The sequence below is a fragment of the Heliangelus exortis genome, chromosome 8 (assembly GCF_036169615.1).
Source record: "Heliangelus exortis chromosome 8, bHelExo1.hap1, whole genome shotgun sequence".
Classification (NCBI taxonomy): domain Eukaryota; kingdom Metazoa; phylum Chordata; class Aves; order Apodiformes; family Trochilidae; genus Heliangelus; species Heliangelus exortis.
In genome coordinates, this window is record NC_092429.1 from 22,791,469 (window position 1) to 22,814,363 (window position 22,895).

Here is a 22,895-nt window from a genome sequence, read left to right on the forward strand (position 1 = left end):
TGAGTTTTAAAGACACGCTGGAAAAATTCTATTGTTTCTAATCTCCAGTGATGACAGAAATAGCTGAAATGTACCTACATTCAAATCCTTGGTGCACCAGCTGGCAATGTGCTTCATGAGGACAGGGCCCAAGCTCACACCACTTAACTTCCTCACATGCCTTCCCTGCTGTGTTAGGGGGGCAAGTGCAAGTGAAGTCATCCCAGAGTGAATAGCACACACCACCGTTGTGGCAAGGGTTTGACTACAGGGAAAGAGAAGAGATAACCTAAGCGTGAATAAAACCTGGTGGACTCCAAACTCTTAAGGATAGAGGGGCTGTTTGGGAAAAAAGGAGAATTCTGTTTTAGAAGTGATAAAGATCATGTTCAAAAAGTGGTGAAAAACTGTATTACAACCTTAAAATATTTTTATTCTCCCCTATGCAAACACAATTTGCTGCTGATGTTCATCATACGTGGCACAACTCAACAAAATCTGTTCTTTCTAGCATTTTTGCATATTTTCCTGTCATTATTGTGTCTTAACAATGAAATAACGTATAAAAAATTAAAATAAATTTCCCATTATAAATATGTGAAAATGCTCTGAAAAATGGAATACTTACCTTGCAGAGGTTGTCACCAGTGCAGCCTTCTGTGATGTTGATCAGAGTTTGGTTGATAAGGGAATTCACTGGACTGGTGATAGGGAAGAATTCCAGCAGCTGGTTATTCATTCTTAGATCTTGGATGCAGCCTTTGAAATACCTGCCATTTCTATCAGTTTCTTTGTTATCTGGTAGGCCTCCAATGTAAAGGATATGCTTACTTTGGATGGTTAGTACTGGGGTGGAAAGAAAGCCTAGGTATTGTGAGGACTGAAACAATTCCACCTTATTTGGTTCTATTTTCAATGTTATTAAGTAAAAGTTTCCATCATTCACGGAGTGTTTCCCTAATAATTTAATGGAATTTAGCACTAACATTGTGAGTTTCCCACCTTCCAAGTAGACTCTAATGTAGAGGTGAGTACTGTTTCTCAAAGCCAGGAGCAAGCCAGAAGATTTGCGTGTTCGGACAAACATTGATATGTTGAGATTTTCATCCTGAATGGCATCAACAGAAAAAGCAGCATAGCCTGAGGAGTCCTCAGATCCAAAACGGCCTGGAATATACTCTTGAGGTTAGAGATAGGGAAAAAAATAAAAGAAGAGAGAAGGGAGAGAAATAAAATAGTGAGGGCTAAATGATAAAGGACACAATGCAATGATCAAATAGCTACTTCTGGTAATATTTACTTATGGCAGTAAGATGTTCTGGTATTTATGGATGAATACAGACTTGATCCAGCTGTAAATAGGTTCTGTTTCTAAATTCCTGTTGGGTTCCATGGTTGAAGCATTAAGCCTCAGTGCAGGGCCCAGATGTTTTACTATTGGGCATATTTTTCCCCTTTATCATTCTCTGTATAGTGCTGTGTTTTTAAATTGCTAAACAAGGACAGATTTCTCTAGTTTCCTGGACTGGTCCTAAAAAAGATCATTTTGAATAGAACCTAACCACTTTGATCCTCTGATGACCATGGAATTTAATGGAATTCTGCAACTTTTTGATACTTTTTGCAGTGATTCCAAATATTGAAATAGCTGGAAGCTGTTCAGCTACCCCTCCTGTGAAAGCCTCCAAGCAGGGCATCTATCTGGTGCTGCATGGGCTCCCTGCTTCTCTGAAAGACTTTCCTTTCCTGAGTCTCAACACATGCTCATCAACTTGTATCCAGCCATGAAGCCTGCTCAATAGTTCTCTGAGTGACCATAATGCCAGAGTCATGGGAGACAAAGGATTCAGGATCAAGTAAGCCTTTTTTTTTTTTTTTTTTTTTTTTTTTTGTGTGTGTGTGTGTGTGCTTATCAATTAAAACGATGAAACCAAAACCATCTGCCTCTCCCCCTTATGCTATTTTCAGTAATGATTTTCAGACTTGTAAGGATACAAAAAATGTAACCCAAACCGTATTTTATTCTGATGAATCATCTCGTTAAAGCACAACAAAGTGTTTCTATTTTTACACTTTTTGTGATCTTGTCTTCAATAATATAGACTTCCTGCCTAAAAATTTTCAAAAGCTACTTTTAATGTATCAAATTCATAGAAAGAATAAACCAAGCTTGTTTTTAAATGCTCACATAGCTACAGTCAGTCCTCTTTTGTGCAGTAAAATTCCTAGGGTAAGACCTGATAGGCCAAGTTCCTGCCTGAAACACTACTTTTTTTTTTTTTTTTTTTTTTTTTTTTTTTTTTTTTTATGACTACATTAAAAAAAACAATGAAAATAGGGGACTGTCTCTGAAGCTCCAACAGATCCTTAATAGCCACACTGCACTACTATGTGGCACAATAATGTCATTCTGCAACAGGAATAAATCTCCCACGTGCTCCTAAACAGATAATTTCATAAATATATTTGAAATATTTTAATTCTATGAATAAGATTACTGATATATCTACATCTGCTTCTTAAAACGCCCATATGTAGAAATAAGTCACTGTTGAAATACATGTTTTGAGGGATTAAATCTCCTTAAGTTATATCTTCTCTGTAAGGTGGTACTAGGGACAGATATTTTTTCCTGAGGGTAAAAGAGAAAATTAGTGCTGGTATGAGGGCTGCACATTTGCAGTATTAGAAAGACACATTAATCTTCAAAAAGCTATTTCATGTTTAAGATTGCTTTGTTACATTTCTATTTATAAATATGCATATATATGTTATCAATCTGATCTTCTGCTTGATGAGATGGCTTGCCTCACCTTGGTCAATATTAACCTCTTGGACCACAGCATCTGGATGTTGATCAAAATGAGTCAACATCTGTTTGTTATTTTGTATATGTAGTGAAAATATTGCCTCTTGTCAATTAAATACTTGGCAGCAACTTTTCTTCAAAAAGGCACTAGCATTTCTTATGTGATTCCTTACCACAAGTCTCCCCCAGTCTGCTTTTTAAGAAACTTGCCACAGTCTTTTAAATATGGCATATATCTAGAACCTATGTATCAAAGTGGCATTGTGCCATGACTTGCAAGAATACTGTGGCCAGCAAAAAAAATAAAAACATAATGCATGCTTTCTAATCATTCTCTACAGTTCTAATGCCAGTATAAGCCTCTCCTGGCCCTGACTGGTTTTAATTTTGCTTCATATAAGAAGGCAAACATATTTACCAGATGTTGTCCCAAACTCCAAAGTTGCTTTCCAAATCTTTGGATAAATTACAGCTAGACTTCAAAGAAGTCTGTCACAATTACCTCTCAGACTTTGTCATTTTGCAATAAAACAAAAAAGAAAAACTATTGAAAAGTATTGATAACTATTAAGTATAGCATACAAAATTAAATTGCATTTAAACATTCTGAAATTTATTTCAGGCTACAGCTTTCTGCAGGCATGCATTCAATAAACCCCTGGGGCCAGTTGTTCAGCTGATGTAAATCAATGCAGCTTCACTGGCGCAGCCATGCCAGTTTACACCAGTTTAGGATCTGTCCATTCCAATCTGATGATGGCTCTGCTGTTGCATTTCATTTTTTCCAGGCCACTTGGCAAATATATATACATAAATATATGCATGTATGCATTTCTTCCTCCCTAAACATTGGTATGATTTAGCACGAGTGGATGGTTAGCATGGGGGCAAAGAAGGAAGCAGGGACAAGCGTGCTGTGGGGAAGACTTGCTCCTCTACAGTTTTCTTAAGCAAAACTGCTTGTTTGAAAACTCTAAAACTTTTACTGGGGAAGGATTTAAGACTTCAGTCCAGAAATGTTCCTGAGGGCTTCGGAGGTTTTCTGCATTTACAGCTCCAGAAGGTTTTATACACTGGAGCTGGGCAAGAACCAGTTTTTGTCCTTTGTTTTTGCCTCAGCCTGCACTTGGAAAGATCATTTCTAGCAGGAGAAGTGCTATGGGCATCTGCAGCTTTTGTGCTCCTGCTTGTCACAGCTAGAGAGGATGTTTGCTGAGATGTGCTCTTTTGTTTGCTGAACCATGGCCATGTTTACCAAGCAGCTCTCTGGTAAGAGCCACCCTTGCCAGTGATTGTCCAAAGCTGCCTTGGGACCAGCTGAGAGATGAATGGGCCCTGTTTCCAGCCTCTGAAGCCCTTCCTTAGGCTAATCAGATTAAGTTAATAATATAATCTCATTCATTGTTTAAAATTGGAATCTTTTTTTTTTTTTTTTGACTTGCAGTACTTTTGCTCGCCTTTCATTGTCTTAAATTAGTTTCTTTATAAAAGTCTAGAGAGCTTGAGGATAAAGTTTTCAAAGAATGCTTTGAAAGTAAGACTTGAACTCCAAGTGACTCGCTTGCTTTCTAAATTTTATTCGGGGTACATAACCTCCAGTGAACTACAGTTTTCCGGAGTTTATGGCCTGCTAAGAGCACTAAGAAGATTTTAAAACTGGATGAGTGGAATCCACCAGTTTAGCCTGACTTTTTTTGTCAGGCTGAAACTCAACCTTCCTGGGAAGGTAACTAGGAAATAATGAAGGCATGCTACTACTAACCCCTTGCACTTTCTTAGCAGTTGACATTAAGCTCCAGAGATCGTAGAATCATAGAATCATAGAATAGGCTGGGTTGGAAGGGACCTCAGAGATCATCGAGTCCAACCCTTGATCCACTCCCGCTGCAGTCACTAGGCCATGGCACTGAGTGCCACATCCAGTCTCTTTTTAAATGTCTCCAGGGACGAAGAGTCCACTACCTCCCTGGGCAGCCCGTTCCAATGTCTGATCACCCTTTCCGTGAAAAAATTCTTTCTAATATCCAATCTGAACTTCCCCCGGCACAATTTAAGCCCATGCCCTCTTGTCTTACTGAGAGCTGCCTGGGAAAAGAGCCCAGCCCCCACCTGGCTCCAACCTCCTTTCAGGGAGTTGTAGAGAGCAATGAGGTCTCCCCTGAGCCTCCTCTTCTCCAGGCTGAACAGCCCCAGCTCCCTCAGCCTCTCCTCACAGGATCTGTGCTCGAGTCCCTTCACCAGCCTGGTTGCCCTCCTTTGGACCTGTTTGAGGACCTCAATCTCCTTCCTGAACTGAGGGGCCCAGAACTGGACACAGTACTCGAGGTGAGGCCTCACCAGGGCTGAGTACAGGGGCAGAATCACCTCCTTGGACCTGCTGGTGACGCTGTTCAGATCCTAAGGGCCAGGCCAATTCACACCGGGTAAAAACGATTGTTTATGATTGTGTTTTCAGCAAGCACTTCCAATATCAATGCAAAGAGCATTCCCTTACCTGCTGCACAGGTTGGCCCCGTATAGGGCCGGTAGCAGTCACAGTGATAGCTCAGCCAGAGGTTGGTGCAGCGTCCCCTGTTCTGGCAGGGATGGGTTTCACACCAGTCCTTCCTTGGGCATCCTGTCCTGACATTTAAAGATGATTCAAGTGATACATTCTCTGGAGTAACAACATTCAAGTCTATTTCAATGTCCTGCAGACAGCCTACAAACGAAGGTGCAGAATGTATATTATAGGTGGTAAGCAGAGGGCTGCCACTAATGTTCCCCACTGGTAAGCCGCCCAAAAACGTGCTCTGAAATGCAAGCATCACGTGGTCCTTATCTATCATAACAGACTTTTTATTGAGGCAGGATTCTATGCAAGAGCTGTCAAGCAAATGAAGAGTTACAGCTCTTGCCAGGGTTACCTCCACTGAGTGCCATTCTCCATCACTGACATTATGGAAGATACGCAGAAGAGCCTGTGGCTGGCTTCTGACGTGCAGGGAGAGCTGCAAGTAGCCATTCAGTAGCTCCAGCTTTGCAAATGTATTTTTCTCCCCTCGGTAAAACAGCAAGGTTGTAGGCTGCACAGTTTGAAACCTCAGTTTTATGTTGTAGAAAAATTCCTTTTTAGAGATCAGGGGGTTCTTCAGCAAAAGAAACCCATTTCCTTGAAAAGAAAGCGTGGTTTCAGTTTCACAGTGGATTCCTGTATAGCCAGGTGAGCAGGTGCAGGTGAATCCATGTTGGCCATTTTTCAGATGTGGGATACAGATTCCATTGTTTTGGCATTGGTGATCAGTACAGCCACGGAGAACTTCTGTGCAGTTCCAGCCACCGTAATAAATCCCTTCTTTGTCTGCAGATGGGCAATGGCAAGTGTAATTCCCAGGAAAATTCTCACAGATTCCACCATTTTGGCAAGGGTTCATGTAACATTCGTTAATGTCTTCATCACAGTGAGTACCTGAAGGATAAGTGAAGAGTTAGACATTCTGGATTGGATATCTAGAACTCAATTTGAGATTTTTGATATTGTGCTTTATTAAACTGTTTTTAATTAGAGACAAATGCATTGATAAATACATGATTGACTCACACATTTTAAACTTGTTCAATATAAAATACCATTCGCATGCCATGGTTTTCTAGTACAATGTATTATAGAAAAATCTGTATTTTGGGTAAAAAAAAATCAAACAAACTGGCAGTTATGATATGGACAATGATAAAACTGAGATAAATATCTCCTCCAAAGGATGTGATCAAGTAACTGTTTCCCCCATATTCTGTGGTAGAAATCTAGAATGCTGTGGGAGAAACTGCATTATTTATCACAAGTAAAAAGCCATGAATTTTTGCCTAATTCATATTCAGAACACTGCATGTTGACGACCTGGATTGTAGTCTGCTGGTCTTTCCTTCAGTTTCTCATTCATTTGAACAGTAGAAGAATTCCAGACAGTATTCCTGGTCAGATATGAAATGTCTTGGAGCAATAATCTTCAAGTGAGAGTCACAGGACTTATCAGTACTATATGATATAGTGGGACAGACTGACAAGTAGGTGAACATCCCTGCAAAATGTAAGGAGCTTTCACTTGGGATTTGAGGATCTGAGAGAAGCTGTATGATCTAGGAGAATATTCCTGGTACCATGTATCTACAGTGGAACTTTCTGTAGCTTTCCTATATACAAAATATAAAGGAAGACAAGATGTAAGGAATGTTTTCTCAAACAAAAATCTCAGAACACTCCTGTGGAAAGAGGGGTAATACAGATTCATATTTTCTCTTCTTCTGTTTGACTTCTGGTAAATTGGGTAAAGGGAGAGATCCTCATCTCAATTTTGCTATAATTTGATAGATGAGAGATATAAGCATGTCTACTATATCAGACCTTACAAAGAAAAACAAATCTCTTCCTCTTGCAAAACTAATTTGTTTATCCTTCTGCACGGTTGTTCATCTACAAAGTAGGAATTATTATAACTTCTCCCTTGAGTATTCGAGTGACCAATATGTATGCAATGGATCAGGGAAATCCTGTTTCTCATCGCCCTTGGAAGCAGTCAAAATATCCAAATAGTTTTTTTAAAAGCTCATGTTGCATTGCACTCCTGATATTCCCACTTCCTTTCATAGTTATTCTAGAGAAAAATAAGAAGTATTTTGCAGTTATTTTTCAAACTAGTGTCATCCACACAAAGTAGTTAATAGCCAGAACTGTGCCCATCACCACAGCAAAACTGGTGCCTGTGAGGTAGGCAAGGAGGTTTGCTGAGATTGACAGAGCTGCAGGCAGGTACCAGGCACCACACCTACATAGAAATCTGCAACAAGCTTTAGTTTTGCAGCAAACCAGAGCCATTTTGCATGGAAAATTACAGAGCAGTATTCAGCCACAATGAATTGCTTCAAATGGGAACAGATAAATGTTGTTACTCAGGCTAATTCCTTGACTGTCCATTTTATTCAATCACAGTTGTAACTAGACCCATCTCAGAGAGTGGTAAATTAGAGAAGAGCCAGAAGGGAACTGAGAATAGGTTGAAATAGTCTGAAAGACTGGAACGAATTGGTCATAGAATGTATGTAAAAGGCTCTCCCTGCAGTGACCTTTCTCACTCATCAGTCTTCAATAACAGGTTATAGTTTCCACTTGAAGCTCCAGACTATCAAACACAGGTAGTTCTATCTCCCTGGCCTGGCAGGGGGGTTTCCAGCAGCACTCTCTGTTTTCCAGCCAGCCTTGTATTCATTCCAACAGGAGATGTATATCTATACCTTAATGAGTAGTGGCATCTGGCAGAAATATGACTTATTGGGACTGACTTTCTCAAAGTGAAGTGGACTTCCCAAACCAGGACTGACTGACTGGGGGCCAGGACAATATCTGCTTTGCCCAGTTTGTGGCAATTTCTGTGTTGGTGACTTGTCCTGGTTTTGCTATTCTAGCACATGAAAAGCGAAGTTACTGTGAGCTGTTCCCTCTTTTGGTCACTGTTTTATTACATCTCCTGCCTGGTGTGGCTCCCTTCCCTGCTTTGACAGCAAGATCCATGTGTGCACAGGTCTTGTATACAACTCAGTCTTCATGTGAGGGCTGTAGGAATGAGGTTTCTTCATGGCTTGGTGGCAGAGATAAAATTTCTGCAGCCTGGAAGCTGTAGGATCAGGGATGTACTTAGCCCTGTCAGAGGGCTTCAGAGTGGTCAGAACGTGCTTAAGGATTTATAGGCTGGGAGCCTTTCTAAAACCTTTCATAGAAAAAATCAGCATAGTGAATGTCTGGATACTTGGTGGTTTTAGGAAGATGTGATGAGTCCCTGCATATCAGTTCCTTACCCCATGGCACCTTCCTTCACCTTGTAGCTGTGGTCTGAGTCACAGCTTACAGAAGTGGCTCTGGAAAGGATGAAGCATAAACTGAACCTAACTTCAAAATAATGTTTTGCATCTGTGTTGTTCTCTCCTTAAAAAAAAAAAATCAGATGTAAAATTAAGGAAATGATTTAATGAGAATGCTAATCTTGTTTGGAAATCACGTGTGTTTCTACGTTTAAATTTAGCTTAAACATTTGATAAAAAAAGCATCGATGTCTAACGAAGAAATAAAATTAGTTTTGTGAGGAGGTACATATTGCTTGTGTATTCCTTGCCTATAGAAAATCACTAACATCAGTTACTAAATGCAAAGTGACTGTTGTAGAGCCACTTAAATATGTGTAATTTCATAAGTATTTCAGTCTCTGAATAACATTCTCGAAGTAATGCTGTTAATAATAAGTTGCAAATAATAATTTTGCAGGATTGTGTCTGTGTATATATAAATAGAAATATATATATATACACACACACCTGTATACACTTGCATGCATAGTCTACTACTTCATAATAAGAGCAGCACAAACAAAAATATAGGTCACAGCAAAAGACAAATAATAAGACATTTTTTCACATAAAGAATAAATAGTTCAGCTGTTCTTACAAGTGGATATTGCTTGTTATCTGCCAATTGCTATGCAAGTAAAAACCACTGTCACTCAAGATAAAAGCACTCTAGATAAAAGGATTAGTCACTATTTATAGAACTGTATAAGCAGTTCAAACAGCTCAGGTTGGAGAAGTTTAGAATGTAAAAAAGGACTCTCAGAAGATCTCAGACAAACCAAAACCAAGTGCAAGTGGAACTGTTATTTTCTTTTCAGTGGTTACGTGCATTAGGTTAGCTAAACATATTAGTGTTTTTTAATTAAAAAGTAAAGTAAAATCATTCAGCATTTTGTCTTCTAAATATATTATTACACACCTACCCAAATTTTCTGGAAATTTAAATATTTTTATAGATAATTATTACTTTTTACTCACATGAAGTTTCTTTCAAAACAGAGACAAAACAGCTCCTCTGACTTGGATTGCTAACATCACTCATATCTGCCTCCTTTTTTCACTTAAACATTCTTACTATTGAGTAACTATTTTCTAACTGTTAACCTCTTAAACTGCCTGTTTCAAATTTAGCAGCAAAGTTTTCATGCTGAAGCGAGATGAAAAAAAGCAATTATCCAAGCATCATTCTGCTGAATGCCACTGATTTTCATTTTGATTAAACAATTATAAGGGTATTGTTCAAGTTACACTTTTGATCTACCCTTTGGATTAGAAATCCTTTTACAGCCTTCTGCCTTTCCAGTTCCTTGACACTATATAAATACCAAGCAAGTACAAGCAAGCAGTCTGGATAGATACTATGCATTCAATGCAGTCTAAGTGCACATATAATGCCACAAAAAGAAAAAAATATTTACCTGTAAACATTGTCATTATAAAGATGTAAACCTGTATCCTGGTTGCAACCATCTTTTTCCCAAGGAAAAAGAACTTTTTGCACTAAAGCAGTCCACAAAGTAAGTTTCTGAAAAATTCAGACCAGTTCTTGGTATAAAGTCTTCCTTTCCAGGATTAGCTTGCTCCACTTCTGTACCTGCTGATGTAGTCTGATGGTGTATTTTGCCCAAGCCAGATCAACAAGGCTTAAAGTAAGACTCATTAAACTGCTTACACAATAGATATGTATTCTACTTAAATTGCTTTTCAGTATGTCTTTTCCAAGTGTGTTCACACTAAACCTTGATTATGTTTCACAAAAATGCTGATTTTAAAGATCTGCTGATGACCGATTTGTCATTTTTTTCTGTTTTAGAAAGTATTGGTTTTTAAGACATATTTTCCTTCATTTTCAAGAGGTTTTTCAACCTAGATCAACCCTTTTACAGTCATTGTCATGCAGAGAAACTGTAAATCTCAAGAAGATGGAAAAGACCTAAAATTGTATCTGGCTTCTTTATTTTCTAAAGTATTTTTGTTCCATTGGCTCTCATTGTGCTACTTCCTGGAAATTTCTGTCTGCAGATTTTCAAGAGTGCTAGAGATGGGGAAAAAATCATTTATCAAACCTGTTTCTTTCTTCAGCTCTTGAACAAGCCATTTTGATTTGGACCTAATTTTAAGAGAGGAGAATAGAGTTCAGGAGATTGAACTACTTATTTTTGTGATAATTTAAGCAGCAGATTTTTTTTATATATATACTTTATTTACATGATTAATTGCTTAAAATATTGCTAAAACAATATCTCTTTGTGTAATGAGTACAATAATTATAAAGCAAGAAAGTCTTTCCTGGGTTTGTATTTATGCCACCCAAGTGGCATATGGCAAAATTTATATATTTGTTTTGGCAGTTTCTCATTTTAAAACTTTAAAAATGGATCCTGAAGTCTCTCTCAGCCTTTTCCCAAGAAAATGCCCATTTTTGAGCAAACGTGTTTGTATATTCCTTCTTCTCCCTCGACTTATTTACTCATTAATTAGGAATTTCCTGAACTTGCATCAAATACATTTCTAGTTTTACCAAAAGACAGTTGCAGGATATAGTTTGGGATTAATTTAATCTGCATTTCACAATTGCTTTTTTGGTGATTCACAAAAAAATCTTTCTCCTTCCATTTCCTCGTGCATGCATTGAATGATTTTTCCTAAAATAAATTCAAGTACCAAGGGGTAAGAATGTCATCTGAACTCTTCTAACTTACCTTACTTCAAAAGGTAAGTAAGGAAGCTTTAAACAAAATAAAGTTAATGTTGATAAGATAATATGCACTTAGTTTATTAGTAGTTCTGACCAGATGTGCTACAGTTTGAAGTTGAATAGAGGCATTTTATTTTGAAAATAGCAAGAGAAAGTTGCAGGTTCTCAGTAATTGTCAGTCCTTTTGCAGCATGACTTGGGTAAATATTCTGGGGTAAGGTGATGAACATACACATTGGTGACATGTTGGGATAGGCACACTACTACAGCTCAGTGAAAACTTGGATTTGATGACACTGAGACAGGATCTTCCTACCAGAATATTTAGAGAACTGCCTGGAGCCATGGCAGAACCACCAGTGGGTGTTCTGATCAAACAAGTGGGCTACAAATAGTGGTATTTATTCTAATTACAGTAAGGGTTTGATATTGTCTTTTATAACATTTTCAGATACAAACTGAGGAGAAAAAGCTACATGAAACCACCATAAAGTGGGTATAAAACTTTTGTGATGCTGCCCAGAAATTTTCGGAGGTCTCTGTCAAACTGGGAGTCTCCACTGAGTACAACTTTGGATTGTCCTGAGTTTGCCCTGGTCAGTGTTTTCATAAAGGATTCAGATGATGGTATAGAAAGCTTGCTTACTAAATTGTTTCATAAAGCAGGGCTAAATTTTGAGTGTGTTAAAGACAAAATTACCCTTATAGGTAAATATAGGAAACTGAAGAAATTATCTGAAAAATATTCAATTATGGAAGAATTAATTATTCCATTTATTCCATTATTCCAGTTATTCCATTTCTACAGCCTCAGGCCAGGATAACCAGCACTGGGTGGAACAATAGTACCAGTTTACAAAGCTTTGGTTCATGCCTTAGTGGGAATATGGAGTCCATGGTTAGTTCTGCAGTGCAAGGACAATTTGGATCAACTGGGAACAATTCAGAAAACAGCAATGAGCAGAATCACAGGTCTAGAAAATATGGCTTGTGAGGAGAGACTAAAAAGCTGGAGCTGTTCAGCTAATAGACAAGCAAAGGAAATGAGACAGACTACCAGTTCTTATTACAAAAAAAGAGAGCACACTGTTCCCTGAGACCATAGTAAACAAGAGAAATAGTCATGGATTTGTCCTGAACTAAATCACTTTAGGAAAACATTTCTAATTACAATAGAGCAACAAAGCTGTGGCATAACAGGGAGCCATGAGGTTTGTTTTGGATCCTTAAAAACAGATGAGAACAAAAGTGCAGTGTGACATGAATCAGCTGATCCTATCACAGACATGTAGACAGCCCAAAAGATAGCTGCAAGTCTGTCCCTTGCAACTCATTTTTTTACAAGTTTCTATAAATTCCTTGAATAAAATAATTCCCAGCAACTGGGCAATATTGTGTCAAACTATACTTGCACACGTATAAATCTATATGCATCTAGGTATAAAATGCATGTAGGAGTAAACCTTGGAGAAACTCAAATTGTAGCATACCCTTTAGAATATGCTTTATGGAAGACAAAGAATTTGCAATAACACTTCCACCACCTATATTTTACAATTTTAGAAAATATTACAAAATCTTCATGCAGAAACAATGGTTTTTCAGGGGACTCATTAATTCTAAGTCGAGCGGAGGGATCTGGCAGAGCAGATATTCTTCAGAGCTCCAGGTCTTCAAATCATGAAAATTCTAACTTTGGCACATCTGTGCTGATAATTGCAAAGAGATAATTACTCTTTGCTGGAAGGAGGAAATGCACATTCATGAGTGAGTAAGCGCAAGGAAATAAATTGACCATCTCTATATCATTGTAATTAAACCCCATGCTTCTGGGCATAAATCAGTTGTCATGGAGGTCAGGAAGGAGCTTTTACTCTTATGTACATCAGCGTAGAGGAAGTGAGAGGTATTTAAGTGGAGGGTTTTTTCTCCTATTTTTCTTCAATAAGGAACTGGCTTATATTGGATATTGAACTTAATGTGACCAGTGATCTGATCTGCTATGGCAACTTTTGTTGCTGTCTTAGCAGGAAAAGCTCATATGAAATGAAAGACAGAATCCAGGGCAGAGCTGGAGCACACAGAAAACTGGATACTTAAGAATAGTAGGATAATAAGCATTTGCTAAGGTTGGGCTAATTTGCACATGATACTTTTCACACAGAACTCTAATTTTGTAAAGTCATAAGCCCTTGTTAGTTATTCCTTTATTGCAGACAAATCCACTATTCTGCTATTTCTCCCCTCGCCATTTGAAATGTACATATAAATTTAATACTGGCTAGGAAAAATAATTAAAATGGAAATAGAGTTGAGTGACTTGGCTTAATCATTAAATATGTCATTCTAGCTGAAGGATGTGGAATTCATAATGTGCTACATTCAGAATGGCATGCTGTAACTCAATCTTTTTAAATGCTGCTGGCCTGAAGCTTCAGAGACCTCTATGAATTTTCAGTAAAAACGGATTTTTTTTAAGTAGTAAAAACCCCCAATCCCTTAATCTCTTCGATCATTAAACATTTTCTGAGAGAAAAAATACTTGGAAATGTTTTTCCACTTGTTTCACATCTTTTTTTTGGCACACCTCGAATAGTTTTCAGTTGAAAAAAGAAGCAGAAAGAAAATTGTGTACATGGTGTAGGTGATTAGTTGTTTAGTGAGGTGTGGTGTGTTTATTTTATTTTATAAATATTGGAAACAGCTGACTGAGTTAAGCATTGGCTTCAGCTTCCTGGTAGATGAGGCAGCCTTCTCCATCAGCTTTTCCTGCAGCCCAGGAGTGTTCTGCAGCCCAGGAATTCTCTGCAAGTGAAGCAGCAGAACCAGGGGTCAGACGTGTGCAGCCTGGGGATGCTGAGGGGCCACGTCCTAGAAGGGCAGAATGGCAAAACTGGTGCTTGTAGCCTACACCTCCATCCCATATTTCGATTAACACAGCCAGCCATGTGGATCCAATTGTAGGATTAGGGTCTGAATCTGGAGTAGGGAAAAACTTGGTGAAGAAATATGTCCCTGCATGGCACTCATTTTCTTTTCATTTCCCTACTTCCACAGTCAGCTTCGTATGGAGGTAAAAGAGGCAGCTGCTCAAGTGTTTGACTGATGGAGGTAAGAAAGAAAATCAAACAGTGGCAGCCCAGTTTTCCCAGGAAGCATCCTGGAGTGGGTTTTCTGGCAGCATCATTGCTGTGAACAAGGAATGGGTGATGAGAGGAGGGAGAGAACAATTATGGCATGTGACAGCTCGAAGTGGGGAGAGGGGATATATGAAAAAAGGGTGATTTAAGAAAGAAGAGGAAAGAGCAGGAAAGATTTTGGTGACTAAACAGATGAAAAATTACAGAAAAATGTGAATGGGAAAAAGGAAATGGAAATACAGAAATCAATGGTGCCCCAAGAGATGTCTGGTTGGCCTTTGAGACAGAATTCTTGTTAGATGCAGAGGCATTTATGGGTAGTAAGAGGAGAGAGTGTGAATGTGTATGTCCATTAATCTATATGGAAAGTATGAGTGATGCTCTGAAAGACTGCAGATCAGAGCTAAGATCTGTAAAAAGGTCTGGGCTAAAATGGAGAGTGAAGAAAGGAGACCGCAGGAGCAATGACAAAGCAAAAGACTGGAAAAAAAATAGAAAAAAACAGTCATATGTGTTTTGTAATTAAATACAGTTATGTGTGCTGGAGCAGAAAACTCAGTTCACAAAATGTAGAGAATTAAGGTAGTAGAATTGTTAAAAAATTTAGCTTGAAAGTGACCTTTGAAGGTTATAATAGGGTTCAGTGCTTCATTCAAAGGGTTGGAAAATCATCCAGAGAAGAAATTTGGATACTGAGTTTTAATTAATTTGATTAGTCTATACTTGTTTATTTATGGGCGAGATATTTATGGACCAATGAAAGATACTTTCAGTATGGTTTTTTGTGTGTCCCTTAAATTCTAAAAAGAGTACATAGGATTCAGGAATTTTTTGTTTTACGTTTTAGAAAACCACGGTGACACTGTCAAACTCAAAGCACTTATGATCTGATTTGCATTTCTTGTAGGTTTATGAGCTTGTACAGATGATGTGTGTACATTTGAACTGGAGTATGTCCAGAGGGATCTTAAAACAACCAATACCTTTAAGTTATTTAATTAGATTATACAAGGTCATGTTTCATTGACTTTAAAATCTGTTTGAAGCATATCTTTGGAATTAGAAAACAAATTAATTTTCAGTCCTACAAACACTTAAGGGCTTTAAAAGGGTGCTTGCTGTTGATGAACACATCCATATGCTGTGTCTAGTCTGCCCTAAAAGGGATTTTCTACCTTGTCTCTTGTCTGCTTCCTATTTGTTTTAACTGATATGGGCAAGCACAGCCACTGTGCTGTCTAGTGTGAAACAGCTTCTGCCCTAGAAATAGTGCTTTGAAAATAGTACATATTCAGTCATTTGCAAGATTTTCTTATTTTTTAAAAACCAATCTGAATCTCCTCAACATATGAAAGTGATTGTATTTACATAACTTCATTGTCAGTCCATATTGAAGCAAGCTGAAAAATCCAGCAGGCTAGAAAATCATAGTTTTAATAAGACCTATAGAGCTTAACTGAGAATGGAGGCTTGAGAATGGAAAAATATAAATTTTGAATGTGTGGACACCCATAACATGTTTATGCTGTGTGTATTTTGAGCTGTGCATAGCATATCTGTATAAATAGGGTGAACATGATCTGGATGAATACAATCTGCATGGTGTGTATAATTACACAGCTCGGTGCCTACGTACATATTTTTAAATAAATTATTATCACTTTGAATACAGAAAACCAAGTATTTTACCCTGCACTATCCAGTTTTAAATTCTTTTGCAAGGCAGTTATGCTACCTGACAGATGGTTTTTTTCCTATGTAAACTGTGGCTTGCTAAGAGCAGCTGTAGAGGCAGAAGACCTCAGTTTTTGGGCTGTGATTTTCGGTCCAGTTCTGTATCAATGGGAATGTCAGGAGATCACACCTCTTTTCACATCAGCAGCAGTGTTCATTTATCTCATTCCCTGTGATTTCATCTCATTTGCATTGGGAAAACTCATCCAAAACAATGTCTTTGCTTATTAAGAGTTTCATATGCTTGGCACATCTTGAAGCTGGGAAGCATGAGATTCCAAGGAGCTTCCCTTTTCCCAGGTCACATAACAACCTCATGCACTGGGACTGCATGGCCTGAAGCTGAGAATGTGTGTGCTTGCCAAGGACTCTTGGCTGTCTTACTGGGGGGTTCCTGAGTCAGACTGTGGGTATGTGATTGAGCTAGATTAAATCTACTTTCTGTATGTCTTTATCTGCTAAAGTTAACTTTTCACAGAATCACAGAATCATAGAATTAGCTGGGTTGGAAGGGACCTCAGAGATCATCAAGTCCAACCCTTGACCCACCACTGCGGTTGCTAGACCATGGCACTGAGTGCCACATCCAGCCTCTTTTTAAATGTCTCCAGGGACGGAGAATCCACCACCTCACCGGGCAGTCCATTCCATTGCCTAATCACCCTCTCCGTAAAAAAATTCTTTCTGATATCTAGCCTAAATCTCCCCTGGCACAACTTAAGACTCTGTCCTCTTGTCTTGTTGAAAGTCGTCTGGGAAAAGAGACCAACTCCCACCTGGCTCCAACCTCCTTTCAGGGAGTTGTAGAGAGTGATGAGGTCTCCCCTGAGCCTCCTCTTCTCCAGGCTGAACAGCCCCAGCTCTCTCAGCCTCTCTTCATAGGGTCTGTGCTCGAGTCCCTTCACCAGCCTGGTTGCTCTCCTTTGGACCTGCTCCAGGACCTCGATATCCTTCCTGAACTGAGGGGCCCAGAACTGGACACAGGACTCAAGCTGTGGCCTCACCAGCGCTGAGTACAGGGGCAGAATCCCTTCCCTGGACCTGCTGGCCACGCTGTTCCTGATCCAGCCCAGGATGCCATTGGCCTTCTTGGCTACCTGGGCACACTGCTGGCTCATGTTCAGCTTCCTGTCAATCCAGACTCCCAGGTCCCTTTCTGCCTTTTGTAGCTGTTGCAGGCACGTTCACAGCACAGCATTTAAATAGCTTGCTTTATTTTTCACTATAGGTAGTGATTTACCATGATGTCCTGGCCTCACAAACAGGCCTAGAAACAGATTCTGAGCCCTCTTCTGAGCCACAACTGTATTGATAATTATGATTCTCTGTAATTGTGTCATCTCGTTAACACAGACAGACTTGATAAATTACAGTGGTAGGTGAACAGTCTCAATCAGATCCACACCAAATCAATTTCCAGCAGTTAATTAGCAGCAGAAATTAGCTATCTAAACTGATGATATTTATTGTAAGTGCAAAGTTCATTGTCAGCCAGGGCAAGAGAGTGCTTTATTTAATCTGATTCTCCCTGTGCAACCAAGAGAAGTCTTAACTTTTTAAAGTTAATTCATTTTTTTTAAAAAGGAATCGGCATCCAGATTCCAGTAAAAGGTGAGTTTAACTTCTTTGAAATTCTCCTTATACCTGAAAAAAAATCAGTCAGCATAACAGAAGAATATCATGCCTTGCTTTTTTCACCTCAGAGTTCATTTCAAACAGTGCAAATGAGCGTACAGAAAATACTAGGCTTGATCACTTGTCCTTCCCATTAGCAAACATTGAATAATTAGCTAGAGGCTACAGGGAACAATTCATGTAAAATTTTTATTTAATATATCACATAAAATTATGGCTGTAGCTGGCTCTACTTTGCCAGCTTTTTTTTTCTTACTAAGTGTCCAAACATATTTTAGAAGACTTTAGACCTGGGACTCATCAGTTAAATAATTGCTAGCAAGCTGTAAAACTCCTGAGTCCAATCCAGCAACAGCTTTTAGGTGACTTATTATTATTATTATTATTATTATTATTATTATTATTATTAACAGCTAAAATTGGAATAGTAAAATTGGGAAGAGTTTTTTATACATCAGTGCTGTGCTGCCATTCAGAGGGGCCTCAGCCAACGTGGACAGGTGCTCTACAGGAACCTCATGAAGTTCTGCAAGGGGATTTGCAAAGTCCTACATGTGGGGACAGATAACCCCATCCAGCAGTGTGTGTCTGGCAAGCAGGTTTGCCAGAGTGGTGAACCTGAGCCAGCAGCCCCTCTGTCCTCCAGCAGGTCAAGGGAGGTGACTCTTCACCTCTACTGGAGAGGTGACATCAAGTCCAGAGCTGGGAACCCCAGGTACAAGACAAAAAGGTGAATGCACTGGGGTAGTGAATAGTGAAGGCTGTGAAGATGATTAAGGGACTGGAAAATCTGGCATGAGGAGAGGCTGAGAGAGCTACAGTTGCTCAGAACTTGAGATGAAAGTAAATTTTAAAGACAGGAGATAACATTTTAAAGGAAAAAAAAAATCACATTTAAATTCCTCCCCAATTCACCTGTTCCTTCCACTTGAAGAATTATATATTGCCTGATCTTGCAAACAGGATTGCTCTCAGGCATGCAATTCTTCTTAAGACCTGATCACTTAAGTGTGAGACTTAGCTCTACAGATATCTTCCTTTTAAATTTAAAATGCTGTATGTTGTCAAACGATCCTTTATAGCAGGCACAGGTGGGAAATCTGAGACATACTTTTACTGTAAAACTGAAGAATATTTGGATTCTTTCCTCTTTCCCCCCTATATATAGGCTTGGCAGCATTAATTCAGGAAGGTTTAGAAGATTATGTGTACACGACAGCCCTGAGGATTCCTATCATTGTGATTTTCCTTACAACCTTTTTTTTTTTTTTTTTCTGAAGAGCATAATGACCTGTGACAACCAAGCTTTATTCTCTGTGGATTCTGACATTGCTTCTCTTTAATGGATCAGACAGTTTGTGATAGATCAGTACAAGACACTTTCTTCCCCACATCAACCTAGGGTACCTCTTCAATATTTCCCATCTGTGCTGACCTGTGTGATCAAGAGGTCATGTCCTGAAGTCAAACCCAGAATCGAAACACTCACTTCGACCATGGGCCAGACTATTAATGTAACCTATTTAATTTACATCAAGTTGGAACTTGACATTCAATTTCTCAGTCCAGAAGCAATTATTTTTAAAGCAACATGCCAACAATATTGCTTGCCTTCAAATAGTGAAAGTTCAAAAGGGTAAATAACATTTCACACCATAAATAAAGAATTGATTATACTTGAAAACAAAGTTTGTAATTACTACTGACATTTCTAAGCCTAGATGAGGTGCCTTTTATGCTTTAAAAACTGATGTCTTTTATCCACTGGCATTATGGGAACCTTATGTAAGGTCTGAAATAGTCCTTCAGTGGTATTTTAAGGATCGAGAGGAAAACATGAATACTTTGCACAATGCTTTGGTCAAACACGTATTTTTTTTTTCAAGTGAGGGTGCAAAATCTATTGTGGGTGCTTATCCTTTAGCAGCACAGGAATTCCTCTGCCTCTTTTCACCCCAATAGCTCCATTAGCAGGACCACTGGCATAATCAGTAATATCCAATACTCTGGGATGGAAAATTATGTTATTGTTCTTGTTTGAAAGCCCAGCCTTCAAGGTGCTAACAGATTTTATCTATGAATAGCCCTGATCTGGGTCATCAAATCACTCATCTGTACATAAAACTGTAGTCCTTGGGTTTTTTCCATAGCTCTTACAGCCCTGAGTGGACTTTGCACGAGTGGCTGGAGACTGCTATCCCTGAACTCCTTATGGTGTGGTGCAAAAGCTAAAAGTTGATGTCAACAATTTGGAGTAGCAAACAGTGATAGTCACAAAGTCCCTGAGAAAAGGATATTCTGGACAGGATCTAAGGCTGTATGGAGGTATCAGCTAAAAGTAGATTTTGCTAAGGTGTAGCAGATGATAGACAGGATTTCACACTCCCTCTACTGGCTAATAGGTACAGAAGGAGGACAGAGAACTCGGATGTCTCAGAGCTCTGCTGGCATCAATGCTTACAATAGTTCAAACAATTTTTGTCTTTTCACAAATTAGGGCAGTGTCTATTTTTTGGGAGGGTGGAATACAAATTGCAGCTTCCCAAGTAAAGCCCTTTACCAAGGGTGAATGAGAACAGCATCCTACTGCTGGGGGTTATTCAGAGATGTTTATGTGTGAGAAATGGTATTTCAAAGGGATGTGAAAATCTGTGAGCATGGAAACAGAGAAGCTAAACTATACAAAAAATGTAACCTCTAGCAGAACAAAGTGATGAATGGCATTATTGCCTTTATATTTGATGCCATAGCAAGATAACAGCAGCTTGCATACCTTAATCTTAAATATGTTTACTCATACATCTTGAATTTTTATCTGAATATAGGCCAATACTGCTTTCATAACAAATATATACAGGTTTGGCATGCAAACATCACACATTTCCCATTGTGAGAGGCCATGCAATTAAAATAATTAATTAGTAATGAAGACCAGCATAAACTCTGCTTATTAACAAGCATACACATGGCATGCTGCAAATCTTCCAGAAAGCAACAAAGGCAAATCTTTCATTCTTAACACAAAACAATCCAGCTAGGAGACTGTGCACTTCAAAATAGAAAAGATGAAAGTTGTGAACTTTTTTAATTAGTGATCAAAGAAAAGTTTTCTTTAAGCATAGCAAGAAAATACTCTGAAGCAGTTATTACATATGTGTTTGCATATATATATATATGTGTGTGTGTGTGTATTAGCTCATGTGTGTATACACACATTTATCCATCCATCCACACATACAAATACATGTCCAGTTCAGAACTCCTTGCCCATGGACTATTTCTGACTGAACCCCTCAAGCTTCTCCAGTGTCACTCCTGAATTCCTTCATTATGGAGGGAGAAAAGAATTAATGCCTCTTAAATGTCTGGCTGTACAATTAACTGTATTTCCAATAAACTGGATTTTAATGGGCTTCACAATGGTGAAATTATTAAGGCTGTTTTCAAAATCATCTGTTGAGTAAAACATTGAACTATTAAATTGGGTCATTTTGTTTATCACTTGACATTTGACCTTAAATATTCCATAAATTAGAATGCATTAAGGAAGTAAAATATACTAGTCCCTTAACACAGGTCTTCTCTTTAATGTCTGCTTGTTAAGCACTTTCTCCAGATTAATGAAAACTGTACAATGGGTAGATTGAAAGAAAGTTCATTTCTGTTTGGGGAAAAATTTTGCATCTGGTTGACTTTGCAATTTGACTGTACTTTGATCAGAATTATACAGGCTTATACAATACAATGGTAAAAGACATATGCTGCAAAGTAGCTCTTGAGATGAACAATCAATTTTTTAAGAAGAGAAAAGTTTTGCTGTCAAATTAGTCTGTGCAACAGCTTTGATTTCATCGGGGTTTCTACATGGTTATTACTTAAACCACACTTTAAAATCTACTTTCTTTATTGGTTGTCTTTGCCATTGGATGTATGTGTGTATGTAAGAAACATCTCATGTCAGGAAATATATAGGATCATCAGTAATGCCAGGGTGTTCTAGGGACATAGAAGTAGCAATAGGAAATGTATCATAAAATACACAGCAGTTTCCTTTAATACTAGGGAAATGAAGATTACTGGGGTTTGAGCCCCAAGAAAAGTAGGGCAAAATGAGTCCTCTGTTTGGTCCCAGGCTGCACAAACAAATAACAAAAAGGAGGTTGTTCAATAGAGATAGATGGAACTGAGTAGGCAAGGAAAGGTTTAATCAAAGATGTAAGAAAGAAATCAAAAAGGTAAACAGGAAGAGCCTGTAGAAATACCCAGAAGGAAAATTCTTCCTGGATATCTAGACTATTTTTAACAAGTGGTCAGTCATATGATGGAACTGCCCACCAGGAATGAGTGTCAAGGAAAAAAAAGGTGCCTGAAAAGCATTATTCCTGCTGCTAAATTATATGCAATTATTTGTTTGGTGTTTTTTTTTTTTTTTTTTACAGTGCACTTTCTGCCAGGTATGGGACCAAGAGATTCCTTAAATCTAAGGACATTATCTATCTGTGTTTAGAAGATCTGGGACCTTATGGGTGAAAAGCCATTCATCCCTCCTCCTTCCCTTCTAGGAAAAAGAAAAAAAGCTTTTCATGCTAAAAAGTGTTTATGTGCAACATTGTTTAACACAGAGAGATTTGCCAGATTCAAAATATCTACTGCTTGCAGGCTCTGTCAATCATGTCAAAACTACATTATACAACTTAACATATCAGTGTAACTCGAGAAAATAGATCATAGTAATGATGGGTCAGCTGAAAACTATACATGTTCTTAAAATGATATTGGTAGATACTTCCAAGTGGTTTAATTTCACATATTTCTAGCTCAGAAAAAAATTCCAAAACATCTTGATATTTATGCCTCTTTTGGTGCTGGATAATGAAGAAGTGATGACTGCAGTCTATGCATTTCCAGTCCAACAGGAGGGGAGATATTTTCACCTAACACATGTTTTTCCTGAAATAAACATGTACATAGGTATAGCAGGGAGTTAAATATGATTCTCAGCATTGCAAAGATACTGTTGGGTCTG

At 38.4% G+C, this 22,895-nt stretch overlaps 1 protein-coding gene across 3 annotated transcripts in view; it reads right to left on the bottom strand.

Annotated features, from left to right (window-relative positions):
- The window catches only part of CRB1 (crumbs cell polarity complex component 1), a 103,860-nt gene that overhangs the window by 27,857 nt on the left and 53,108 nt on the right, over positions 1-22,895 (bottom strand). For all 3 annotated transcript variants that reach the window (XM_071751046.1, XM_071751044.1, XM_071751045.1), the window contains exons 6-8: positions 5,283-6,236; positions 608-1,158; positions 79-244 (exon numbers count right to left, since the gene is read on the bottom strand). In XM_071751046.1, coding sequence (XP_071607147.1) covers positions 79-244; positions 608-1,158; positions 5,283-6,236 — 1,671 coding nt within the window. The remainder of the gene's footprint in view (positions 1-78; positions 245-607; positions 1,159-5,282; positions 6,237-22,895) is intronic.